Source organism: Colletotrichum tamarilloi (assembly GCF_030869305.1).
Source record: "Colletotrichum tamarilloi strain Tom-12 chromosome Unknown Scaffold_6.1, whole genome shotgun sequence".
In the NCBI taxonomy this organism is placed as follows: domain Eukaryota; kingdom Fungi; phylum Ascomycota; class Sordariomycetes; order Glomerellales; family Glomerellaceae; genus Colletotrichum; species Colletotrichum tamarilloi.
In genome coordinates this window covers 407172-428523 of record NW_026849389.1, presented here as the reverse complement: position 1 = coordinate 428523, position 21352 = coordinate 407172, and the positions used below count along the sequence as shown (strand labels likewise).

At 34.3% G+C, this 21352-nt stretch overlaps 2 protein-coding genes across 2 annotated transcripts; both read right to left on the bottom strand.

Moving 5' to 3' along the window:
* Positions 1-6799: 6799 nt before the first annotated feature.
* Positions 6800-19039, bottom strand: CTAM01_02683 (uncharacterized protein; the record flags this gene model as incomplete). Its single annotated transcript, XM_060518721.1, has 2 exons — positions 6800-6824; positions 16707-19039. 2 exons carry the CDS (start codon positions 19037-19039, stop codon positions 6800-6802), a joined length of 2358 nt encoding a protein of 785 aa, XP_060386524.1.
* A 561-nt stretch (positions 19040-19600) lies between these two features.
* CTAM01_02682 (guanine deaminase) lies at positions 19601-21180 on the bottom strand (the record flags this gene model as incomplete). The annotated part of the gene is made up of 2 exons (XM_060518720.1): positions 19601-20754; positions 20871-21180. 2 exons carry the CDS (start codon positions 21178-21180, stop codon positions 19601-19603), a joined length of 1464 nt encoding a protein of 487 aa, XP_060386523.1.
* Positions 21181-21352: the final 172 nt, after the last annotated feature.

Below are 21352 nucleotides of genomic sequence, written 5' to 3'. Positions count from 1 at the left end.
GCTCATACTCTAATATATAGCTCTGGCCAGCAACTATTCGCGAGTCTCACGCAATTCTTCCTATAAAAGTGCTTAGCAGCGGCTTACTAATAAATCATATGCACGCCGCAGCCATAGTTTAGGGTGATATTTCATTCCGGCGGATGCGAAGTAAAGGCATCCGATCTTACCCAGCCCTGAGAGAATATAATGAACAAGTGGGGGAAATGCTTGACCGAAGAATAGATGAATGCATGTATGGTTGCATGCCTTCAGCCTGCGTCAGGGACTCTGCCCGTCTTGGCCACGTGGGTTAATTCCCGGCTATTATCAATATAATCGAACCCAGACTTAAGTAAATTAAGCTACATACTCTACCGCTAAGACTAGAAGCTCACCGTATATAACTAGGAAGCTGTTCCGATAGCGTCTATATAAATAAGTAATGCGCTTCGGTTCTATTAGCAAAGGTCTAACTAGCATCATACCGACCTAAGCCTACTTATTATCTTATTTAAACGCTTTAGCATAGACGTGCCTCTAATATATTTCTATAGAACTATTTAATTAGTAGTAAAATAACTTAACGGAACTCTTTTTATAACGGAAAGTAAAGAATAATAAATTCTATATATTTAATAAAACGGTATATTCGGTAGTACTAGCTAAGTAGTAATATATCTAATATAATACGAAACGATAAGTATCTAAATAGAAATTATATACTTCTTTACTTATTCCGTATATAACTATTTTTAGAGGTTAATAATTGATTATTTTAAATTATAAGAATACCCTTATGAGTTCTAACTTTGGGGATAGATTTAATACTAAGTAAATAAGTAAAGTTTATATTTCTATAGTAACCCTTTACTTAGCTAGCTTAGATCCCGTCCCTAAAAGGGTACGGGTTAATAATAAGCGCCTCTTTCTCTCGTTCTCTAAATAAAGTAACTATGCGTATAAGCTTATTAAGCCGGGCGGTTAGTATAGCTACTTAAACTCTTATTATTAGCTACGGCTTACTTATAATTTATTCGATTAATATTGATATTTTAGAGGACGATATAATTATAGTTTTCTAACTAGATAATTTAACTTTAGCCCCTATACTTTCCTAAATATTTATAAGACCGCCCTTTAGGTAGTTTTTAGAGACTATCTAGCTAGATCCCTTTTATATTAACGACTCTCTTAGTATACTAAATATAAATAATATAAGCTATGTACTTAAAATAAAAAACTATACGGGAATCTACTTCTTATATTATAGTAGCGTCGTTTCTCTTTTTTAACTAGAAGCTAGTTAGTAAAGTTATGTTTTATATTAATACTAATTATTATATATAAATAAATCTAGTCTAGCTTCTAGATTAATACTTAGTATTGGCTTAGAAGATTAAAATAGTACATAGTTTACTATTATTAATAGTACTAGTACTTACTATAATCTTAGTGATAACCGTTATATTATTATTAAACTACTACTATAAGCTAATAAGGGGGTTTATAATAGCTACGGCTAAAGGTAGATAAATTAATAATTAGAAGAAATAACTAGAACGATAATTATTAGTTTATTTTATACCCCTTAAATATTTAAGATAAGTATAGAATATAAAGTCCCTTTTTAATATATAGATTAAGTATTTAGTAGTTACCTTAATAAACCGTTTTAAATATAAGAGAAGCTATTTAACTAAATAATACTAGTATTTGTTCTAATAATACTCTAGCTTTATATAGTTAACTTATTAAATTATAAGTAATTAGTCCTAGTATTACATATTAATAAAAAGGCGTTCGTTATTTTATTTAAATAGTTAAAAAAAGAAAAAAAAATTTATATTAGAAACCTAGAGTAATAACCGCTTAACTTAGATTGAGGCTCTTTTAACTTTACTAATAATAAGGGCTATTATTATTAGCGACTAATTAGTAGAGGTTTTGATCGTAATATAGTTAGGTTACGGAGGGCGGGGGTAATAATAAGTAAAATGTGGGTATCTTAGGGCTTCGTAAAAATAAAGCTATTTAGTATCTAATAAGATACTCTAAATTACTAAGCTTTTAAATCCTAGTATTTACCTCTCTAGTCCCTAATATATAGTATCCAGAATCGGTCCGTAGTATAGTAATAGTTACTAAATAAGGCTACCCCTACCATATCCTTATTATCGAATTAAAGTCGAGTAGTACTATACTACTTTATATAGCATTAAGTATCTACCTCTAAGAAGATATATTTACCTAAATATATACCTCTAAAAAACATATTCTAGTCCGTAGCTAACTAGTTTTCGCGTAGCACGTTATATTATAAAAGTTTAATAATAATATATTAATCGTTAGTACTATTTCTTAGTTTTTGAGCCTAATTATAATAATAAACTACGTATCTCGTAAATCGGGGCTTATTTTAAATATTAAGTCCGAAGCTAGGAATAATATAGGTACAAACGGTTTTTTAGTCAGTTAAGAGAATACTTAGTATAATATAAGAGCCTATTCTTAGGTTAGAAAATAGTAAACTAAATATAATTTTTAATATTATTAATCTCGAAAGAGTAAATAAAAAGTAAGTCCTAGACTATAATAAGAGTTTAAGTCGCCCTACTAAGTACTAGACCAGATAGCCTAATCCTTACGTCCACTTTATTAAGAGGGCTAGTAAAGCTAGCTACTACTATATATTAAAATATATTACTAAATTTAAATCGAAGTAAATAAGCGAACGGTTACTATATTAATAATTTCCGTTTTAAATACCGTAACGGCTATTAAACTATAGCTTACTTATCTTCCCTATCCCTAACCTAATTAATTAGTTATATTAGTAAGTTAGCGATATATAAAAACTTATAATACGTAGTTATTTGGCTATTATACCCTACATAGCCTAAGAAGTAAATAAGACTTAATTATTATTTTTACGAAGTTATAGTAATACTATTACGTACGCCTACTTATATTTTTATACCTCTACTCGCTAATTTTTATATCCGTTCTAATTAAAAAAATAGGGTATAATAATCTAATAAAAAAGTCCCCGGTTATAATTCTTCGCTTTTAGTAATAATATTCCTTATTTATAATCTCCCCGTTACTTTCGTAAATAAATAATCACTTCTTAATTAAGTAACGCTCTATAGCCCCGCTTCTACCTTACGTATATTAACCTACTTACTTTCTATTTCCTAAATTAATAAGTATACTTACCTTTATTAAAGAGCTAGTTTTATTTACTACTTAGGTATAAGAGAGCTTTAGTAAAAAACGTAATATATAAAATAACATAGTTTATACTAGATAGGGGCTTATACTTAACTAAGAGTCTTTTAAAAGTAGTATAGTAATAATAGTAAATAAACCGTCTATTAGTTACGGTAACGTAGGGCATAGCCTAAATAACGATCTTAGGGTTATTAGCAATTTTAGTAATATATTTATTAATTTAGGCAACCGTTTAACGGAGTCCCCTTATTTTTTTTTTATTATTTTTATTAATAAGGCTATTTTTATATTATACGTACTTATAAATAATAATAGCTAAAATTAGTACTCCGAAATTATCTTATCCGTATCGTAATAAATTATTCCTTTTTATAAAGTCTAACTCTATAAGTTATTTACTTATTTATCCAAGCTAAGTAAGGAGTATAATTCGGGGGGGAATATATTCTCGTATTTTTATAAATCGCTTCTATTTTTAAAAATATTATCTTACGTATCGCTATCGTATTAAATATCGGGTCCGTTTTTAACTATATTAGTATTATTAGTAATAGTAATACGCATTAACTACTTATCCTCGGCCTTACTCTAATTAAAAATAATACTATATACGAACTATATAAAGCTATTTATACTACTAGTCTAGCTAATTTTAAGCGCCGTATTACGAGTATTTATAAATAAGAAGTACTTTTAGGAAGTAATAAATAAAAGAGCAATATTATAAATAAAATTATTAAAATCTTAGTAGCGCTTTTCATATTTTATAACAAGAAGTTCTTCGAAGTATTTACGATTCTTAGCATATTTTATAATAGTAATAATATTAATAAAATAGGTATCCTTATTAAGGAGTAGGATTACGATTATATTAAACCGCTACTAGTAATTACCCTATATTATTTTTAAATTATAAAAGTCCGGCTTAGCTATTCGTCTCTAAGCCTTATTTTTCTTATATATTATTTTCAGTAACTAAAAAGTAAGCATTCTATAATTCTCTCTTAAGTATTAATAATAGTTAAATCGTTAGTCAGGCAGTCGGGTCCGTTAAGTATATAAGCGGATAGTAAAAATAAATATTAATATATAAAGTTTAATACGTATATTTACGTAAAAGGTAAATATATAAAGAGAGAGGATCCTATAATAAAATAAATAGCCAGCTTAGAGGTTAAGTAGTAAAGAAGGTCCTATTTTTAAAATTAGGGGCTTCTTAACGGATAATATAGTCTAGTTATTAACTAGCCTTAGTACTAATTATAACCTATTTAACGAGCGAGAGCGCGCTCTTTTTAAGTATAAGTACTAAACTAGCGCTACCTATCTCCAGTCCGATATATAGGCACAAGTACCTTACCGGGTATTTCTTTAATAAGGTCTCGATAATTACTTATAATACCTTACCTTAGTCCGTATTAGAGCTATAAAGGACCCCCGAAGCTATACTATCTTACCTACTCGCCTTCATTATTAAAATAAGTTCTAATTATAGCGAATTAACTCAGGCTTTTAGTAACTCTATTAATCTATAGCGGCATATAAACTAAGTTAAAATAAAATACCAAGAGAATAGCTAATTAGCTAGGTAAAATAAGACCTACACAATAACAAGAGCAATAATATTACTAACTCTTAATAATCTTAAGCTTACCGAAGTTATTAAGGCTTTTTCTAACGTATCCCTTACCTCGTTACCTAATACTCGTCTTATTTTCGCCTACTACTACTAACTACGTAATACTAACTTTACTATAATTCTTTTACTATATAAAATTAGCGGGTAAAATATAGTTAGTATAATATAGCGCACGCAGGATGTAAACTTTACTCTATATATTCCTCTTAATAACTATCCTTACGACCCGAGACCTACGTAGTTTATACCTTTATAAATTCGGTATAGTATTTATTATAATCTTACTAACGACGACTACGTTCTAATTAATAAATTGTATATAGATTTCTATTTTATTAGCTTATATTTTCTAACGAGCCGCCGTTACTTATTATATAACTAAACCGAGGTAATTAAGCCTAGTATATAGAGAATTTCGGTAGAGTTTAAGAACCTCATAGCTAAGTAATATATCGCTAACTTCTTAATATAGTAGAGGTAATTTATTATTACTTTATATAAAGGCCTACTTAGCTATTTAGCTTTTGCTAAGCGCCCCACGTCTAGTAAAGAGTAAAAAGCTAATAAGCAACGAAAACGGGAGGGGAGAGAAGTAAAAATTATTTTAATTACGGTTATAGATATAATACGTAAATTAACTAACGCTACTGTTACTAATAGTACTAAATACTTTAGTTTTATTATTTTAACTTTGTAAAAAATTACTTAAACGGGTAGTATATTACTTCTTAACCTCTTGGATAGAGGAGTTGCCGTTATCTGTTCTAAGTAGGTTAAAGATAACGAGGTTAGTTATTTACCTCTAAGTAGAGGGGCTAGCGGGGTTTCTAAGTGCGGTAATTAGACTACTTATAAACTTTATCGGCTTAAGTAAATTATTAATATGCTATTAGCTAGTCTCTTTACTAGCCGCTACTTAGCGTTTTTAAAAAAGGTTATAGTAAAGGTAATTAGATATAAAAGTAAAACGTTTGAAAACCTAATAAAATGCGCGTTGATTTAAAAACGAAAAAAGTTATTTTTAAAAAAGCTATATTATGTATATTTTTGCCCCGAAAACGACTAGTATATCGGTCTTTTATTAAAAACGAATAGCTAAATATAGTTATCCTAAAGGCTTTTGACGGCTGCGTTTTTGCTATACTTATTAAGTAGCTTCCCCCGTCCCTTTACCGCGGGTTTATTTTACTATTTAAGGTTAGTAATGGGTAAAAGATATTTTACGGTACGTTATTTACCCTTGCCTACTTTATGGACTAGCGGGTTGTTTATAATAATATTAAACTAGCTAATATTGCCTATTTACCTAAGCGCGGCGCTATTTTTTTTAATTTTAGACTAGTTATGACGATAGATAAGAAGGAGCTACCCGGTAGTACCCCTTAATATATCCTACCTAACCTTATTATATAACGAATACGAGGGACCCCGGGCGACGTATAGGCCTTAGGTGTTATAATACTCTATGTGCTAGGAAAGATTACTTTTTTAGAGAAGACTATAAGAGGTTAGCTTATCCGTAATATAATAAATTAATATAAGGAAGCTCGTGAGCGCTTACTAAGCTAGTTCGATAACGTTACTAGTACTAGGGTTAAGTTAGATCGGTTTAATATAGTAAAAAAGACCGTTTTTAAAATACTAGAGCCCGGAATTGATTTTAAACTCTATATTTTATAAATCGCGGCTAACGTTAAGGATTTAAAAAAAACCTTAGGTATTAAATTTCACTCTTTAAACTTATAACCGTACTTAGTTAGAAATAAAAGAAAACTATTTAAGGTAAAGGATCTTATGAAAAAAAAAGCTCGGTAGATAACGTCCGACTAGCTAGCTTCCTTAATATATTTAGGGGCTGTATATAACTGGGTAGTTTTGATTATTATAATCGGCTATACTATTTTTTAACTTTATAAGTTCTATTCGCTACTAAGACTTAGTCTTAAACTAGTAGATATTAGAGCTAAGATCTCTTTTTAATTTATAGTTTTTAATAACGTTTATAAAGTTAAATAGTCCTCTAAGCTTTTTTTTTAAATATAGCTTTATAGCCTTATTACGCAAAGGTTTTTATAAAAGCACTTTATATATACTCTACTTAAATAAGTACGACCCTTATATAGTTATTAATACGCTTACTACTTATATAAAAGACTATTTTGGTATACCTACTTACGTAAAATACTACCTAGGTAAAGTGCTTACGTAAAATACTACCTAAGTAAAGCTACTTATATATAAATACGCTCAAGTAAAGCCGCTTACCTAAGAATGCGCTTAAGCATACATAAAAGTCCGCTTAAGTAGGCTTTTAATCTAAATAATATAACTTAAATAGAAAAAGCTACGTACTAATCGACACTAATTTTAAAAATATAATTTGTAATAAAGCTAAAAACGGAGAATAATAAAAATAAGTATAGAGGAAGATATAATAGTTATTTAATAAAAGTATATATTAAGAACTAGCTTATTTTATTTACCTCTTTCTTAGCCTCTTTTCTTACTTAACTATAATTTTTTAATATTAAAAAATAGCTTACTCGCTTTTATTTAGTTTTTTAATAATTTATAACTATTCCTTTTTTTTTTAAATTTATGCGCAGAGACGTAGTTTATCTAAGTATATTTAATATAAATACTTAGTTATTCTAGCCCTTTTTTTAGGAATATCTAAGCTAACGCTAAGATCGGAACTACTACTTTCGCTTTTATTTTTACTAACGCCCTTATTATTATTATTTAAATTATCTAAGCTCTCGTCGTTTTTAACTATTTTAGCATTTAACGGCTTAATAACTACCTTTACTATATAATTATAGTTCTTTATACCATAAGAGCTACTCTAGCTTATTTTTATTATATTAAGTAAAAGCTTAGTAACATAGTCCCTAATAAACTTAATAAATAAGTAAAGAATATCTAATCCTTTTTAACTATTAAATAGATTAATTATACTCCTAGTAAGAGCTTAGATAGTATTACTTATCTATAATAAAAGTTTAGTAGAAAAGCCGTACGTATAGTATATAACTAAGTATAGACTTATTAAGGTAATAATAAGAGGGGAGGGTACTCGGTTAGAACTTTTAAAACTAGTTTTTTTAAAAAAGCGATAACTAAAGAGAAATAAAGTTATTTTAGTTATAATTAGTAGTTATTACCTCTATTAAAATAGTAATATATATAAAGTCCTAGCTTATAGAACTAGTAATACTATCTCGCTATTAGTATTTCGTAATCTCTTTTATTTAGATAAGTAAAAGTTATAATTCTCGTAATTATTTTTAATAGCCCTACGATCTCGTTTTCTCTAGTTAATAATAGTATTACTACTTTATAAAGAGATAGAGGTATAATTAAAAGGTAGAGTAAGAAGTATAATAACTTCTACTTTAAGGTCTTTTACCCTATTTAACAGGATAGTAGAAGCGTTAATTAAGAGACTAGGGGTAGAGCTTATTATAGAAAACGGACTTCCCGTAGAGTTAAGTATTATGGGATAGTTTTTAAAAAGGATCTATAATACGGGTATCTCTACTAAATTTTAAAACGTAAATTCGGGTCTTAGGACTACTAACTCTATAATATAAGTTTTATTATAAGTATTATTATAAGAGCTATTAATTCTATCGTTAGCTAAGCTATTAGTATTATAGCTTTAATAGGGTTTACTACTCTTACTTATCTCTTTATCTATAATAACTAAATAATATTCCTTAGTCCTAACTTACTTCGTATTTTAAATATAGGTTACTTACTTATATTCCTATTACTAATAAGAAAACTTACTAAGTAAAGTTATCTTATTATATATTTAACTAAGCCAGAAGCTATAGAAAGGTCTTTAAGTAAAGAATTTACCTCTCTTTAAAAAGTAAGTTTTATAAAATAGTTAGGTAAGGGTATATAAAATAACTAGCGTTTTAGGTATAGCTAAATATTACTAAGAGAGAAGGATTCGGTTATTACCGTCATAATATTATCTATCTTAGAGGGTAATATCGAGGCCTATATAGTATATACAATCTCAGCCGTATCAAGACTTTTAAACTAATTAAAATTAGGATTAAAATTAAGAAAGTTATAGAAATCGCCTATTAATCGTTAGTTATTACTTAAAGGGGGGAATGCAATAAAAATATACTTAACATATAACTAATTATTTAGGCTTATACTACCCCTAGATTTTTAATATCTAGTTTAAGCATAGTTAAGCTAGTTAATAAGAGGAGTAATTATAACTACTACTACTCTCTACGCTCTCGTTAGCATTTTAATTATATAAGCTTCTATTTACACTCTATTTTTTTATAAAGCCTTCCTATAAACTCAATATCTAGCTATCTAAACTATAACTTAACTATCGTTAATTAGAAAAAAAACGAGAAGAAACAAAAAAAAACGTAAAGTTAAGTGTTTTAGTATAAGCTAGTTAGTATAAAAATAAGGAGAGGGTATTATATAGGACGTCCGTTATCCGTATAACTAGATCCCTATTTAGGGGTACGACGGCTAAGCTAAATAATCCGCCCATTAACCTACCGAGGAGCCTATAGCTTCTACGCCTACGTTAGAACTCGAAGCCGGGGTTAGTTAGCGTACTAACATAACGTATTACTTAGTAATATAAAGTCCTAGATAGTAAAATATTCCTTTCTAAGCTTAGCCAATATCCTTAAAATATCGGTAAGCTCTCCCCCCCCCCCCTTTATTATTACTATTTCGTCTTATTAAAAAATAGCTATAATAGCAAACTTACCGGGCTAATTATTTACTAGGGGACGTATAAGATTATAGCCCTAAGCCTATAGCTAAGTCTTACGAGCTACGTTACCGATTTTAAAGTAAGCTAAGACTATTTTAACCCCTAGGGGCGCTTTTAGAAGTACGGATTATAGTTACTAGTTTAAAATCTATACCTATTTACTAATACGGGCGTTCGGCCTTAGAATTATACTAAAAGAGGCCTTTTTAACTAAACTCGACCCTCTATCGAGCTTAGTAAACCTTCTAACCAGCGCAATTACTTATACCTAAATATAAGTAATAAAGTTATTTACCCCTATATTATCCAGGCTAATTATATAATACGTTATATATAGTACTAAATAAGCTATATAATAAGCTTATTTTATTAAAATATAAAATAGGGCTCGTAGTTAAATAATTTTAAAAATATTGCGCCGGCGCTTTAAGATATCCTCGAGCTTCTTAGCGCCTATCGTTTTGTATATATAATATAACTAGTACTAAAGCTACTCCGTTAAAAGCCGAGATTAAGTAAAGCCGGATACTTAGTATATTAAAACGAGAATTACCTCTTTAAGTAATTTCGTTAAGCTAAAAAGCCGGCTTAATTAAAACCTTTAGATAAAGTCCGGCTATCTATCTTTCCTATTCTTAAATACGGGCACGGAGACGACGAGTTTTAAAGCATAGCTATTCTGCCTATAGTATAGAATAACTATCTCGACTAGCTGGCCGTTAGCCTATTTCGATAATAGCTAGTAGATAATACTAGTCCTCTACCTCTAGACCGTCGACTCTAAGGCTCTTATAACGGTCGGAATAGAAATAATTAGTAACTAGCCCTCCCCGCTACTATCCCGCCGTTGGCTATAGTCGGCCGCAAGATTATCCTAATTTAGAAATATTATCGTTAGTAAGCTCTCGCCCCTCCTCTTATAAGAGTGCCGCTATATTTATAGTACCATCCCCTAGGAGATTATAGTATTATAGAGACCTCCGCGACTATTTACGGCCGTTCCTAAGAGCCCCACCTTAGCTAAATATTCCGCAGGCTATTATTTAGCAATAGAGCGTTTAGCATACTTTATTTTAAATATACGAGGCCGTTCCTATCGCTATTATTTTACTAAGGCGGGCAATAAGTTTAAGCTATAGTCGAGATATAAATTACCTAACAAGGTAATTTTATTAGTACTAGCTATTATAACCCCTAACTAATACGTCCTCGAAATATAAGAATCCCACGGTAAGGTAAACATCGCCCTCTCTTAGCTCATAAGTAAGCTAAAAACCAGTTTCCGCAATATTTACTAAGTTTCTTACTACTATTACTAATACTCTAACCGCTACTAAAGTAGAAGGATTAGTAATTCCTAAATATACTAATTCGTAATCGATACCTACCTCCCCTTACTAAAAAAAGGGCTTAGACTAAGGGCCACCCCCCGGGCGCTCGTTATAATACTTAACATAGTATATTAAAATAATATAATATCTCGGATTATTATTTATAGTTATATAATCTCATAGCGTATTTCGTAATTACTATTTATTTTCTAAATTTTTAAAAGAGGTAATATTAGGTCTAACGATAAAGCGAGGGGAATATAATAAGTAAGTAAAGGGGCCCACGAGGATAGGTAATAGGCCCGCTAAGCGCTTCGCTAGGCGTTTTTAATATTTAATATTAGTAATTAACGTAAGGGGTAGGTATAAAATATTAGACGAGGTAAATAGAATTATTAAAAGCGGCTAAATACTAAAGGAATTAGTAATACTATTATAGTAAGAGAGACCGAAGCTTATTAAATAGGGCGTACTATACCTAATATCGGTATACCCGCTACGGGTAATTAGAAATAAGGACGTAAGTCTACCTCTAGCTAGCTTTAATTAGCTTTAATAAAAACCTTAGTTTATTACTTAAACTATTATAAAGGATAAGAGTTTAAAAAAAGTTAATATTATATAAGTATTGCGGTAAAGGCGTATATAATTAGGGCCGATAAGAGAGCTAAATAGCGTAAATAAATATAGCGAAGAAAACGAGATATAAAAAAATTTTAAAGTATATTAGCGCGTTAGGTAGGGTAAGCGCTCCTTTATAGGCTTATAAAAACGGCGAGGGATAGTATAGCTAAGAATTACCCGATATAGTAAGTACTAAAAATAGTATATTTAGACCGCTATTTCTAAAAATAAGTAAGCCGTCTCTTGTTTTACTTAGTTAATTAATAATAAAAACTAGGACCTATTCTAATTAATACTAAGTAATATATATTTTTAGTTACTATTTAATCTACTTAAATAAGGTTTTTTTATTATTTTTAAAATATAGCTCTTAAATAAAGTCGACATTAACGTACTACTTAGTATTCTTTTTAAAAAGAATATTATTATAAATATAAATAAGTAAAATAAGCTAGTTAGCTATATTATTAAAATATACTAAGCAATTAGCTTAAGTAGTAAAGGGTAAAAAGCGTTTTACTAGTTAGTTAAATAACGTAACCTCGGGGTTAATTACTAAGAGCTTAGCGCCTTTATTAAGGCTTATAACGCTTTATTAGGACTTATAAAAGTAATAACTTTATTAAAAACCGTTAGTATAAAAAGAGACTTAGCCTCTTTAGTTATATTCTCTAACTATCGTATTTAGTAAAGGGGGTATATATTTAAAGAGTATCGATTATATTACTTATATATAATTAATTTAATTAACTATTACTCGGCTCTTTTATATACTTTTTTAGTAAAAATAACTAGTAATTAATTAATTAAAATATTATTATTCTATTTCTAGAGAATAATTAATTAAATAACGTTAAGTAATATTATAAAAAGAAACTTAAAATAGGTTAGAACGCTACTATATTAGCCTAATTAACTAAAAACTTAATATAAAAAAGGAAAAAATAGAATAATAAGTAGAAGTTAACGAGCTAGCCCTTTAGGCCTAGCGGTTTAGCTCGTTACGTAATTACTAAGAGCTTAGCCTCGTAGCCTAAGGCTGAGCTACGGGGCCTATAGGGCCCTAATACTTATTATTATAATATTTATTATTAATTACGATTATTATACGTTCTATATCTTATTAAATTTTATAAACGGCTATGCTCTTTTACGTACGTACTTATTATTTAAAAAAGTATAGAACCCTAAATACTATATTATAAGTTTTTATAACTTATAAAAAGATAAAGATCTTATTTAAATATTCGTTTTTAATTAGTATTAGCTACTTACTTCGTTTATAAGCTAGTAAGTAGTTAAAAAGGTTTTATAAGATTTTATAATAGGGTCGGGTTACTTTTTATTTTAAAGTATATTATAAAATAACTTATTTTATATAAGTAGTTATATAGTATTAGTATTTTAAACAGCTTAGTCCTTTAATCCTTACTCCCTAAGTAGCTAAAACGAGCTTTTTAAGTATTATTAATATAAAATATTTAGATTTAAAATACTAGAGCTAGGTTATATTTAATTAATCGATTTTTTAATTAGTATAAGGAATATAGGCGCTATACGCTATATATTAAAATTATATTAATAAGTAAAAACTAATTTCTAAGTAGAGAATAGGATAAATAGGGCTTATATTTTAAAAAAATTAGATTAACTTTTTTCTTAAGTTATTTAATAATAACGTTCCTAGATTTATTACTAAACTAAAGGGTATAATTAAAACCTAAGTACTAAATACTTATTTTTTAAAAAAGAGCTTTTAATACGATATTTATATAAAAGTTTTTAATAAAACTAATATTATAAAAAGTAAGGTGCTTTATCCTAGGCCCCTTTAGTTCTATAAAAATATTCTATATAATCCTCGTTTTTTTAGTAATAATAAGATAAGATACTATTTTAAAGTTTATATTCTCTAAACTATTATTTTATTAAATAAAATCTAGCTCTAGAAGTGATTAATTATTAACGAGGTAAACGGTATTATAGTTATTTATAACCGTATTTTTAAAAAGGAGGTATAAGTTAATAAAGGGGATAGAGAAAATAGTAAAATTATTATTTTTATTACTCTCTATACTTAGCTTAAAAAATAGACCGACGTTAATAATTATAATTACGATATTTAAAGGGTAGGTCCTTTTAAAGTTCTTTTTATTACTTAGCTTATTAATTTTAGTTATTTTTTTAAAATAACCTCGGTTATTATTATTCTATTTAAGAAGGGGTTTAATATAAATCTAGCCTTTTTAAACAAAGTTAATATAGAGGTTAGTATACTTTTTTTAATTTAAATAGGAAATTATTTTTTAAGCCTCGTTACTACTTAGCTAAATATATTCTTATTTCATTTTATTTATTAAAATAAGCTCTATTTTTATATAGTTTATTAATTTTTAATAATAGGACCCCTTATAAAAGTAGTTAATAAACGAGTTAAGAGTTACTTCGTTCTATTTAAGGGAATTTAAATAACTTATTAATATTATAAATATTATAAGGGTTCGTTTATAACTCTTATTATATACTACCTCTTTATATAATAAGTTATTAAAAATCTTAGTATAATATCTTATATTAAGAATTACTTCTCTTTTTTATTTTAGTTTAATAATATTAATAAGCTTTTAATTAGATTAATTTAGGGCGAAGTAATATGTAATTATATAAAAAAAGGCTTTTAAAGCGAGGGTACTTTAGACTTTAAATAGTTTAAGCTACGTTATTTAATAATAAGCTAAGAAAAAGTTTTTAATTTAAGTTAATAAGTTAACACTAGAGTTTACCCTATTTATAATTATATTAAATTCCTTTTTTATAATTATAAACGAACTAAAATTACTTAGTACGTATTTTTATTTAAGAACTTAGATTATAATATAAAGAGAGTAGTTTAAAAAATTAATAAGTTCTTTTTTTATATCCTCTAAGATTTCTTAAGTAATTATAAGGGAAATTTAGTAATTTATTAATTTATACGATCTCTTTTTTTAAAAGCGAGAGATCGTTTTAAATACGGTTTATTAAATAAAAAAGGTATATTTTTTAATAAGACGTACTTAGTTTATTATTATAGCTTTTAGTTTTATTAGAATAACTAATTATTTAATTCGATTATTTTTAGTTAAAAGTTTAATTATAATCTCGCTTTTTAACTATTTAGTTTATTATTAAATAAACTCCTTAAGTTTTTATTAATATTTAATTAAAGCCGTTTTATATACTTAATTTTAAGTAGTATTTTATATTTTAATATACTTTTTAATTAAAAAAATAGACTTTATAAAGAGTAACGAATTTAATAAAAAAATATAGTTATTTAAATTTAAAAAGTCCTAAACGTCCTTTAATTAGGCCTTAATTTATAAAATAAAATACTATTTTAACTAGTTTTATTAGTAATTAAGCTTTTACTTAAAAATATTAATAGTCTTTTTAAAAAATATTAGTTTATTTAAAATTAAGCTTAATAATTATAATAGGGGTTAAATAATATTATAAAAAAGGATATAGTAAACTATAATTCCTAAAAAGTAATCTTTTAATAAAAGTATAGGGGTCTAAGTTAAAATTAAGTTTATAATTATTATAAAGTTATTATAAGGGTATTAACGTATATAAAAAGAATAGTTATTTATTAAAAATAAAAAATAGGTTTAAAGCTCGCTTTAATATAAAAAGTATAAGTAAAGTAGGCCTCGGTAATTATATAACCGAGGTTACGTAACGTGCGGTAAGGCTATAGATAGTTAAAGCTATTACGATACTTCCTAAGCCCTGTCTTCCTAGCATCACTATGAACCGTTATACACGAGTGGAAAGAAAACTATACCCGGGTTTTAATGCCGGAAAAATGCAGAAGGTAATATAGTAAGTGAAGAACCGTTCAATAGTCTTCAGGTAAGAATCTACTTTCATCCTATCTCATTAATCTAGCCCCCAATCTTCTTAGATCCTCCATCTTCTTGGACCATTGTGGTAACATGCATAATCCTTATTTACGGTGCTGAGCTCATGACCGATGGCTCGAAGCGCCGAGGAATATACCCGGTGTCGACCTATGTTTCGTACCCGTAGAATGGAGGGCCCACCAGATTCAGACATCAAGTGATCTGGGGTTGGTGACTTCCCACTTAACACCAGCCTGAGTAGTCGCTGCCCATCCATGCTTCCATCTTGTAGAATCTCGTTGAAAGTTCTCAAACCTTGATTGAAAACAAGCTTTGGCGACGCTATTGGACAATACCCTGGCGTAAGCAGAAGTTTCGTCAGGGAAATTGAGCCTAGAACGCTTTGAGCCGCCTCAGTGACGACTGCTAGCATAGCAGCGTCGTTGACTTCAAAAATAATTTCCCCTGAATTGAATTGCATATTTCGATCTTCCAATATGATACTGACTCTGCCGCTTGGCGGTGCGATGGAAACAAGGTACGTTTGGCCTTTCAAGTCTTCCAGCACATTTGCCGACGAGAAGTACTGAATGACCTCCACTATGTTTGACCACCACCGCGGCCGTTCTGCATCATCTGCAAGCTGGGAGGAGCGTTTCCACACCAAAACATTTTCCAGAGTGTGACTCAAAACACAACGCCACGCCGTTGAGACATCCCTGTGCAAGGCCAGCTGAAGTGGCCGAATGATACTATCATTCAACCCTCGTCGGGTATTCGAGTACTTTCTCAGTACTCTTTGAATCATTGAAAGCCGAAAAGAATTGTCTCCTAGTAAGACTTTCGGACCAAAAGCTTCATCGTTTTCGCTCCAGCCTGAAATTGAAATGCCTTCGCACCCGGCTCGGAGAGCAAGCGACTCTACTAAAGTCACTTCTTCGATACCTGCCGTGGCTGCCTGCAGTGTTTTCTCAGCCCAGTCGACGGCTGCTGTGTCAAGGAACGCTTTTGCTAAAAAAGGATGATGCGCCTTCGCTGAGTCTGGTGTTGAGACCCAATTTTCCAACTTTAGCTCCATGATTTCGAGACACTGATATGTGAACGAAAGCAGATTATGTGTGGTTCGGTGTGGTGAGATCTTGGCCAGATGTTGGAAGGGCCTAAAGCTTGGGAGTGACTCTCCGCTTGCGTCGTATCTTTGTGTCCAATGGGGTTTGTTAGGAGTGGCAGTGGTTGTGCTATACGTTCTATTGCTGATGCGCCGTAACATCAGGTCTGTCTTTATCGCCCGTGAAAGGAGGTCGTCTTGCTTCGGGACGTATGGGCCAAAAAGCTCTTTGCCCTCCTCGCTATTGCAAATGAAATCGATCGCTGTCCGGTGCGTAAAATCAATGCCCGTTTTACCCCAAGGCTTGGACTTATTCTCGTAGTCATTAGGGGACGAGAAAGCTTCCTCGGGCTCAGTTATGTCCAGTAGCCCGGCACACATCGCTGGTAGTTTTCTCCCCAAGCGATGCCATTTCCGCCAGAGCAATTCCATATCGGGTAGCTCTTGACCGGCCATGAAGGCCTTCAGCATCTCGTCGTCTGTAGAAATAGCAAGCTCGAGAAGGTTGGCGTTAGGTTCCCAGATATGAACACGAATACGTTGTGACTTGAACTCCATAGCCATATAAAAAAGAAGCACTGTTTTTCTTCGATAGAGGTCGCTGTCTTCCTTCATTCGGGACCACATCTCCTTATACAGTTTCGTCAGGTCCTTGGGCAGGGACTCCACGCGACTGTAAAGAGTGTCCACATCATCGTAATTGTCGAGACCTCGTTTGAGACTGTTCAAGACAAGAACGACCCAGACAAAGACCCCTTCAGCTTTTTTACAGATAAGTTCGGATAAATCATCAGTCCCACCATATTCGAGGTCAATTTCCATAGCCTCAAGGCGTTCTCGCGTAAGCAAGTGAATATCTCGACTGGTCAGATCCTGGATCTTGAGCATCGGATATTTCTCAAGGAAGCGCTTCAAGGTTGGCTCAGGGCGGCTAGAGACGCAGATTTTGATTTGATTTGTGGAGACAAGCTGGTCAATTAGGTCCAGAAGTCGATCAACTCCGTCGTCCGGTGTATCAGCAACTTCATCCAAGCCATCCAAAAGCACCACGTATTTGCAGGTTGACTCTCGTATAGAATCCAGAAGGGTTTTCTCAAGTTCTTTTGCAGTCCAGTCTGTGTCTGCATCCTTCGTTGATAGATTCGGCTGTCTTCCCAAGATTTGCATTGCATGGCTCTTCCTAAGGTCCAGGATTTGATGAAGCAAAGAGCAGAGCACGCCTTTGATACTTTGTTGCATAAGAGTACCAGGTCTCCACAGATAATGAGAAATACAGTGAGATGCTGAATTACAGCATTCCATGGTTTTACTATTCTTTTCAATGTATTTCATGAGTGTGCTTTTCCCCGAACCTGGTTTGCCACTAATCCAGTATGTCTTCTGGGTGTCATCTTTCAACCAGTCGACGAAGCTATCCCAGGGACGAGGCACGGAGTAGCTGACACCGTCAGAACCCTCCGATAATTCGGATGGCTCATCGGACATGATGCTAGACGTTTCGACGTTGACGGGCTCATCGCTGTATGCGCTAGAGTTACCTTCCGTAGAATACTCCGACTCCGAGTCGCTGAGATACATTGAATCGCTGAAGATCCATCGAAAGGTTCTTGGATGCGATTCCGAAACCTGATTTCTTCGTTCATTCATTCCAGGATACTTTAGACTTTTCAAAAGCTGCTGATAGGCCTGCTCTTTGGCCTTTGAGTCCTCTCTGGACGTCATCCTCTGTGAAAAAGTATCCTGGACATCCTGGGCGGATGATAAAACATGATTCTTGATAGAAATCTCATATTTAGAAAGCTTGAGGGACACGTGTGACTTGATTTCGTTCTGCGTCTTCGAGGATTCCATGGTGACGTGGTCTTGAATTCCCTTCGTTTGTGTCTCAATGGCATTTCGAAGGATGCTATTGGAAGCCGCATGGTCTGTGATGAATTGCTGGAGCTCTTGGCTCAGATCTGAAAAGCCCTTGTTGTTCGCTTGGTAGAGTGCTTCTACTCTGGCGAACAGACGCTCGAGAATCGATGTGTCCATGACTTTCTGCGCGTCATCCAGATTCCCTTTGAGTCTCTCAAGTCTCCTCTTCCGCCACAGTATCTTTGGCGCAGCGACCAGCGCTCTAAGTTTGCCTGGCTGACTAGGAGACAAAAACTTCATCTCCTCCTCCAAATCTCTGGCATTCTTGACACACTTGGCGGCAAGGTCGAGAAGTCGCTTCTCCATTGTCGGTGCTCTAGTGGCAGCGGCAGTGGGAGCAGCAGTAGCAACGGGCGTCGGACGTTTACCCAAGGACTTCTCCAAACCATCGCACACGGCTTTGAGACTCTCGGCGTGTTCAGACAGACCAGGTTCGGGGGAGCCGCTCTCGTAGACACGTCGACACATCGAGATAGCCTCGTGGCCGAAGCTAATGAGCTGCATGACGTTGCAGGCGAGGCTCAGGCCCGCGATGCCTTCGAGGCCGGACATGGCGGGCCGTTTCTGGTGACTAGGCCAGTAGGGATGGTAAGATATTTCGATCAAGGTAGAATTTCGAGGTTGTCGGTAGCTGGGATCGTCTGAGGTGTCGATCCGCGTGATCCACGCTGAGGGATTTGAGCAAAGAGGGAACTCACGATGACGAAGGACTCAAAGAGAGGCGGAACGAGGAGGTGGAGAAGGGAAGATGAAGGTGGCGGGGGAGTTGGGAGGACGTTAGGTGAGTACGTTCACTTAGCAAGACGCAGCCTGATTGTGATATGGCAAGTTCGACTTCATTGGAGGAACCGCGCCTCCCTCGTGATCTAACGGGCGTTCAAACACACCCAATCAGGTCCAGGTTTCTCCTGCATTGCCGGATTGGACGAGTTGAGTTGCACTGCAATTGTCACTACGAGAGACTCGTGATTGGATATTTTGCTGAGCAGCTCTGAGCTTCATTATACGTCTAGACCGATACTCCAACTGATATCAAACCGGCCAGCAAATAAGCAGGCAACCAAACGCCATATATCTCATGCCTCCCTTCTACCGTGAGAACTCTCTGGTCATCTACTTCCTCGAATGCACCATCCGCCCCTGAACCCAAACCATCTTGGTATTCCGATCATCCCCATTAAACACCCACTTCGCAACCCGATTCTCCCAGCTCTCCCACCCAAACACATCAACATTTCCGTCCTCCTCCTGCTCTCCATTCTCATCGACAACAGGCAACCCAATAAGCTGCGCATCCCACTGCAAACCAACCTCAAACCCGCCAATCTTCCCGCCCAAGCCAATAACTTTGGCACCGCCCCTCGTGCCGAGATACAGCACCTCCTCAACCGTCAACTTAGCCCTCTCCTTCTCCTCTCCCTTCAGCCCCATCGCAACGTGCCGTGACACCAACGCAGCCTGCCTCGCCGCCTCGAGTATACTAGGACTATACCCGCCGCTCATATCCGTCCCCAACCCGACATCGATCCCCTTATCCCACAACCACCTCACCCTCGCCGCACCGCTCGTGATGGAGCTGTTACTACACGGACAATGCGACACCTTCGCGCCCCGCTCCGCAATCGTATCCGCCTCCTTCTCCGACAAATGAATCGCGTGCGCGAGCACCATCTTCTCCCCCAACAGCCCATGGCTGTCATACACATCCGTATAACTCTCCGCCTCGGGGAACAACTCCTTCACAAGCTCAATCTCCCCCTCATTCTCCGAAATATGCGTCTGCGCGAGCACATCCAACTCCCGCTGCAACTCGCTCAACCCCCTCATCGCCTCCCCCGAACAAGCCGGCGCAAACCGCGGCGTCAGCACCGGCGCGACGAGCTCAAAGCCCGGGTCGATCCGCCGGATATGCTCCACGCTCTCCCTCGTCTTGCGCAGCGAGTCGGCCGCGGACTCGTCCTTGTAGTAGTCCGGGCACAACCCTTCGCGGTCCATGCATACCCGCCCGACGAACGCCCGCTGGCCGAGGGCGAGGCAGATGTCGGCGAGGAGGTTTGTTGCCGCGACGTCGATTGTGGCGTAGTATGCCGAGGTGGTGGTGCCGTGGGCGAGCGTGCGTTTCACGCAGGCCGTGTAGACGCGTTTTGCCTTTTTCTGGTCGGCGAGGGAGGATTCGAGGGGGAAGGTGTAGGTGTTTAGCCAGTCGAGGAGGGTTGATTTGCCAAAGATGCCGACGTTGGGGTATTGTGATGCGTGGACGTGGGTATCTGGTGGTGGGGTTGGTTAGCTCTGGGTACGATGTCTCACTACGGGCGGGAGAGCATCCCGAGACAGATGATCATTATCCCGGGCGCACGAAGAGAAAGAAAGAATCTGAACATACCAATGAACCCAGGAAAGAAAAATTGCCCCTCCTTGCCAACACAAACCTCGACATCGCCAGCTGCCCAGCCCAAGTGCGGCAGAACCTCCGCCTCGGCCTTCTTCAAATCGCACTCCGCTTCCACAGCAACAATCGTTCCCGCGGCATCGACGCAGACGGCCGCACCGTGGAGGTACTCGAGCTGCTCCTTTGTCTTTGAGTGGATGAAGGAGCCGAGAAAGAGCTTGTGGCGCGGCTGCGACTGCGCTTGCGTGGGAGTCTCCGTTGTTGGTGCGCCGGCGGGCGGTAGGTCCCGGATCATGTCGCCCATTATGCTATTGCTATCCGTCTATTGATTTGACCAGAGTCGATGTGAAGCTTCTCTAGAGAATGGGGTTGAAATCGCAGGTTGAGTCGACTGGTTCGCAGGTGTGGCCGTGACGTCGGGATACTCTGTCTTCGGTCTTCGGTTGTCGTCGGCAGAGTCGGCGGCGGTTGAAACG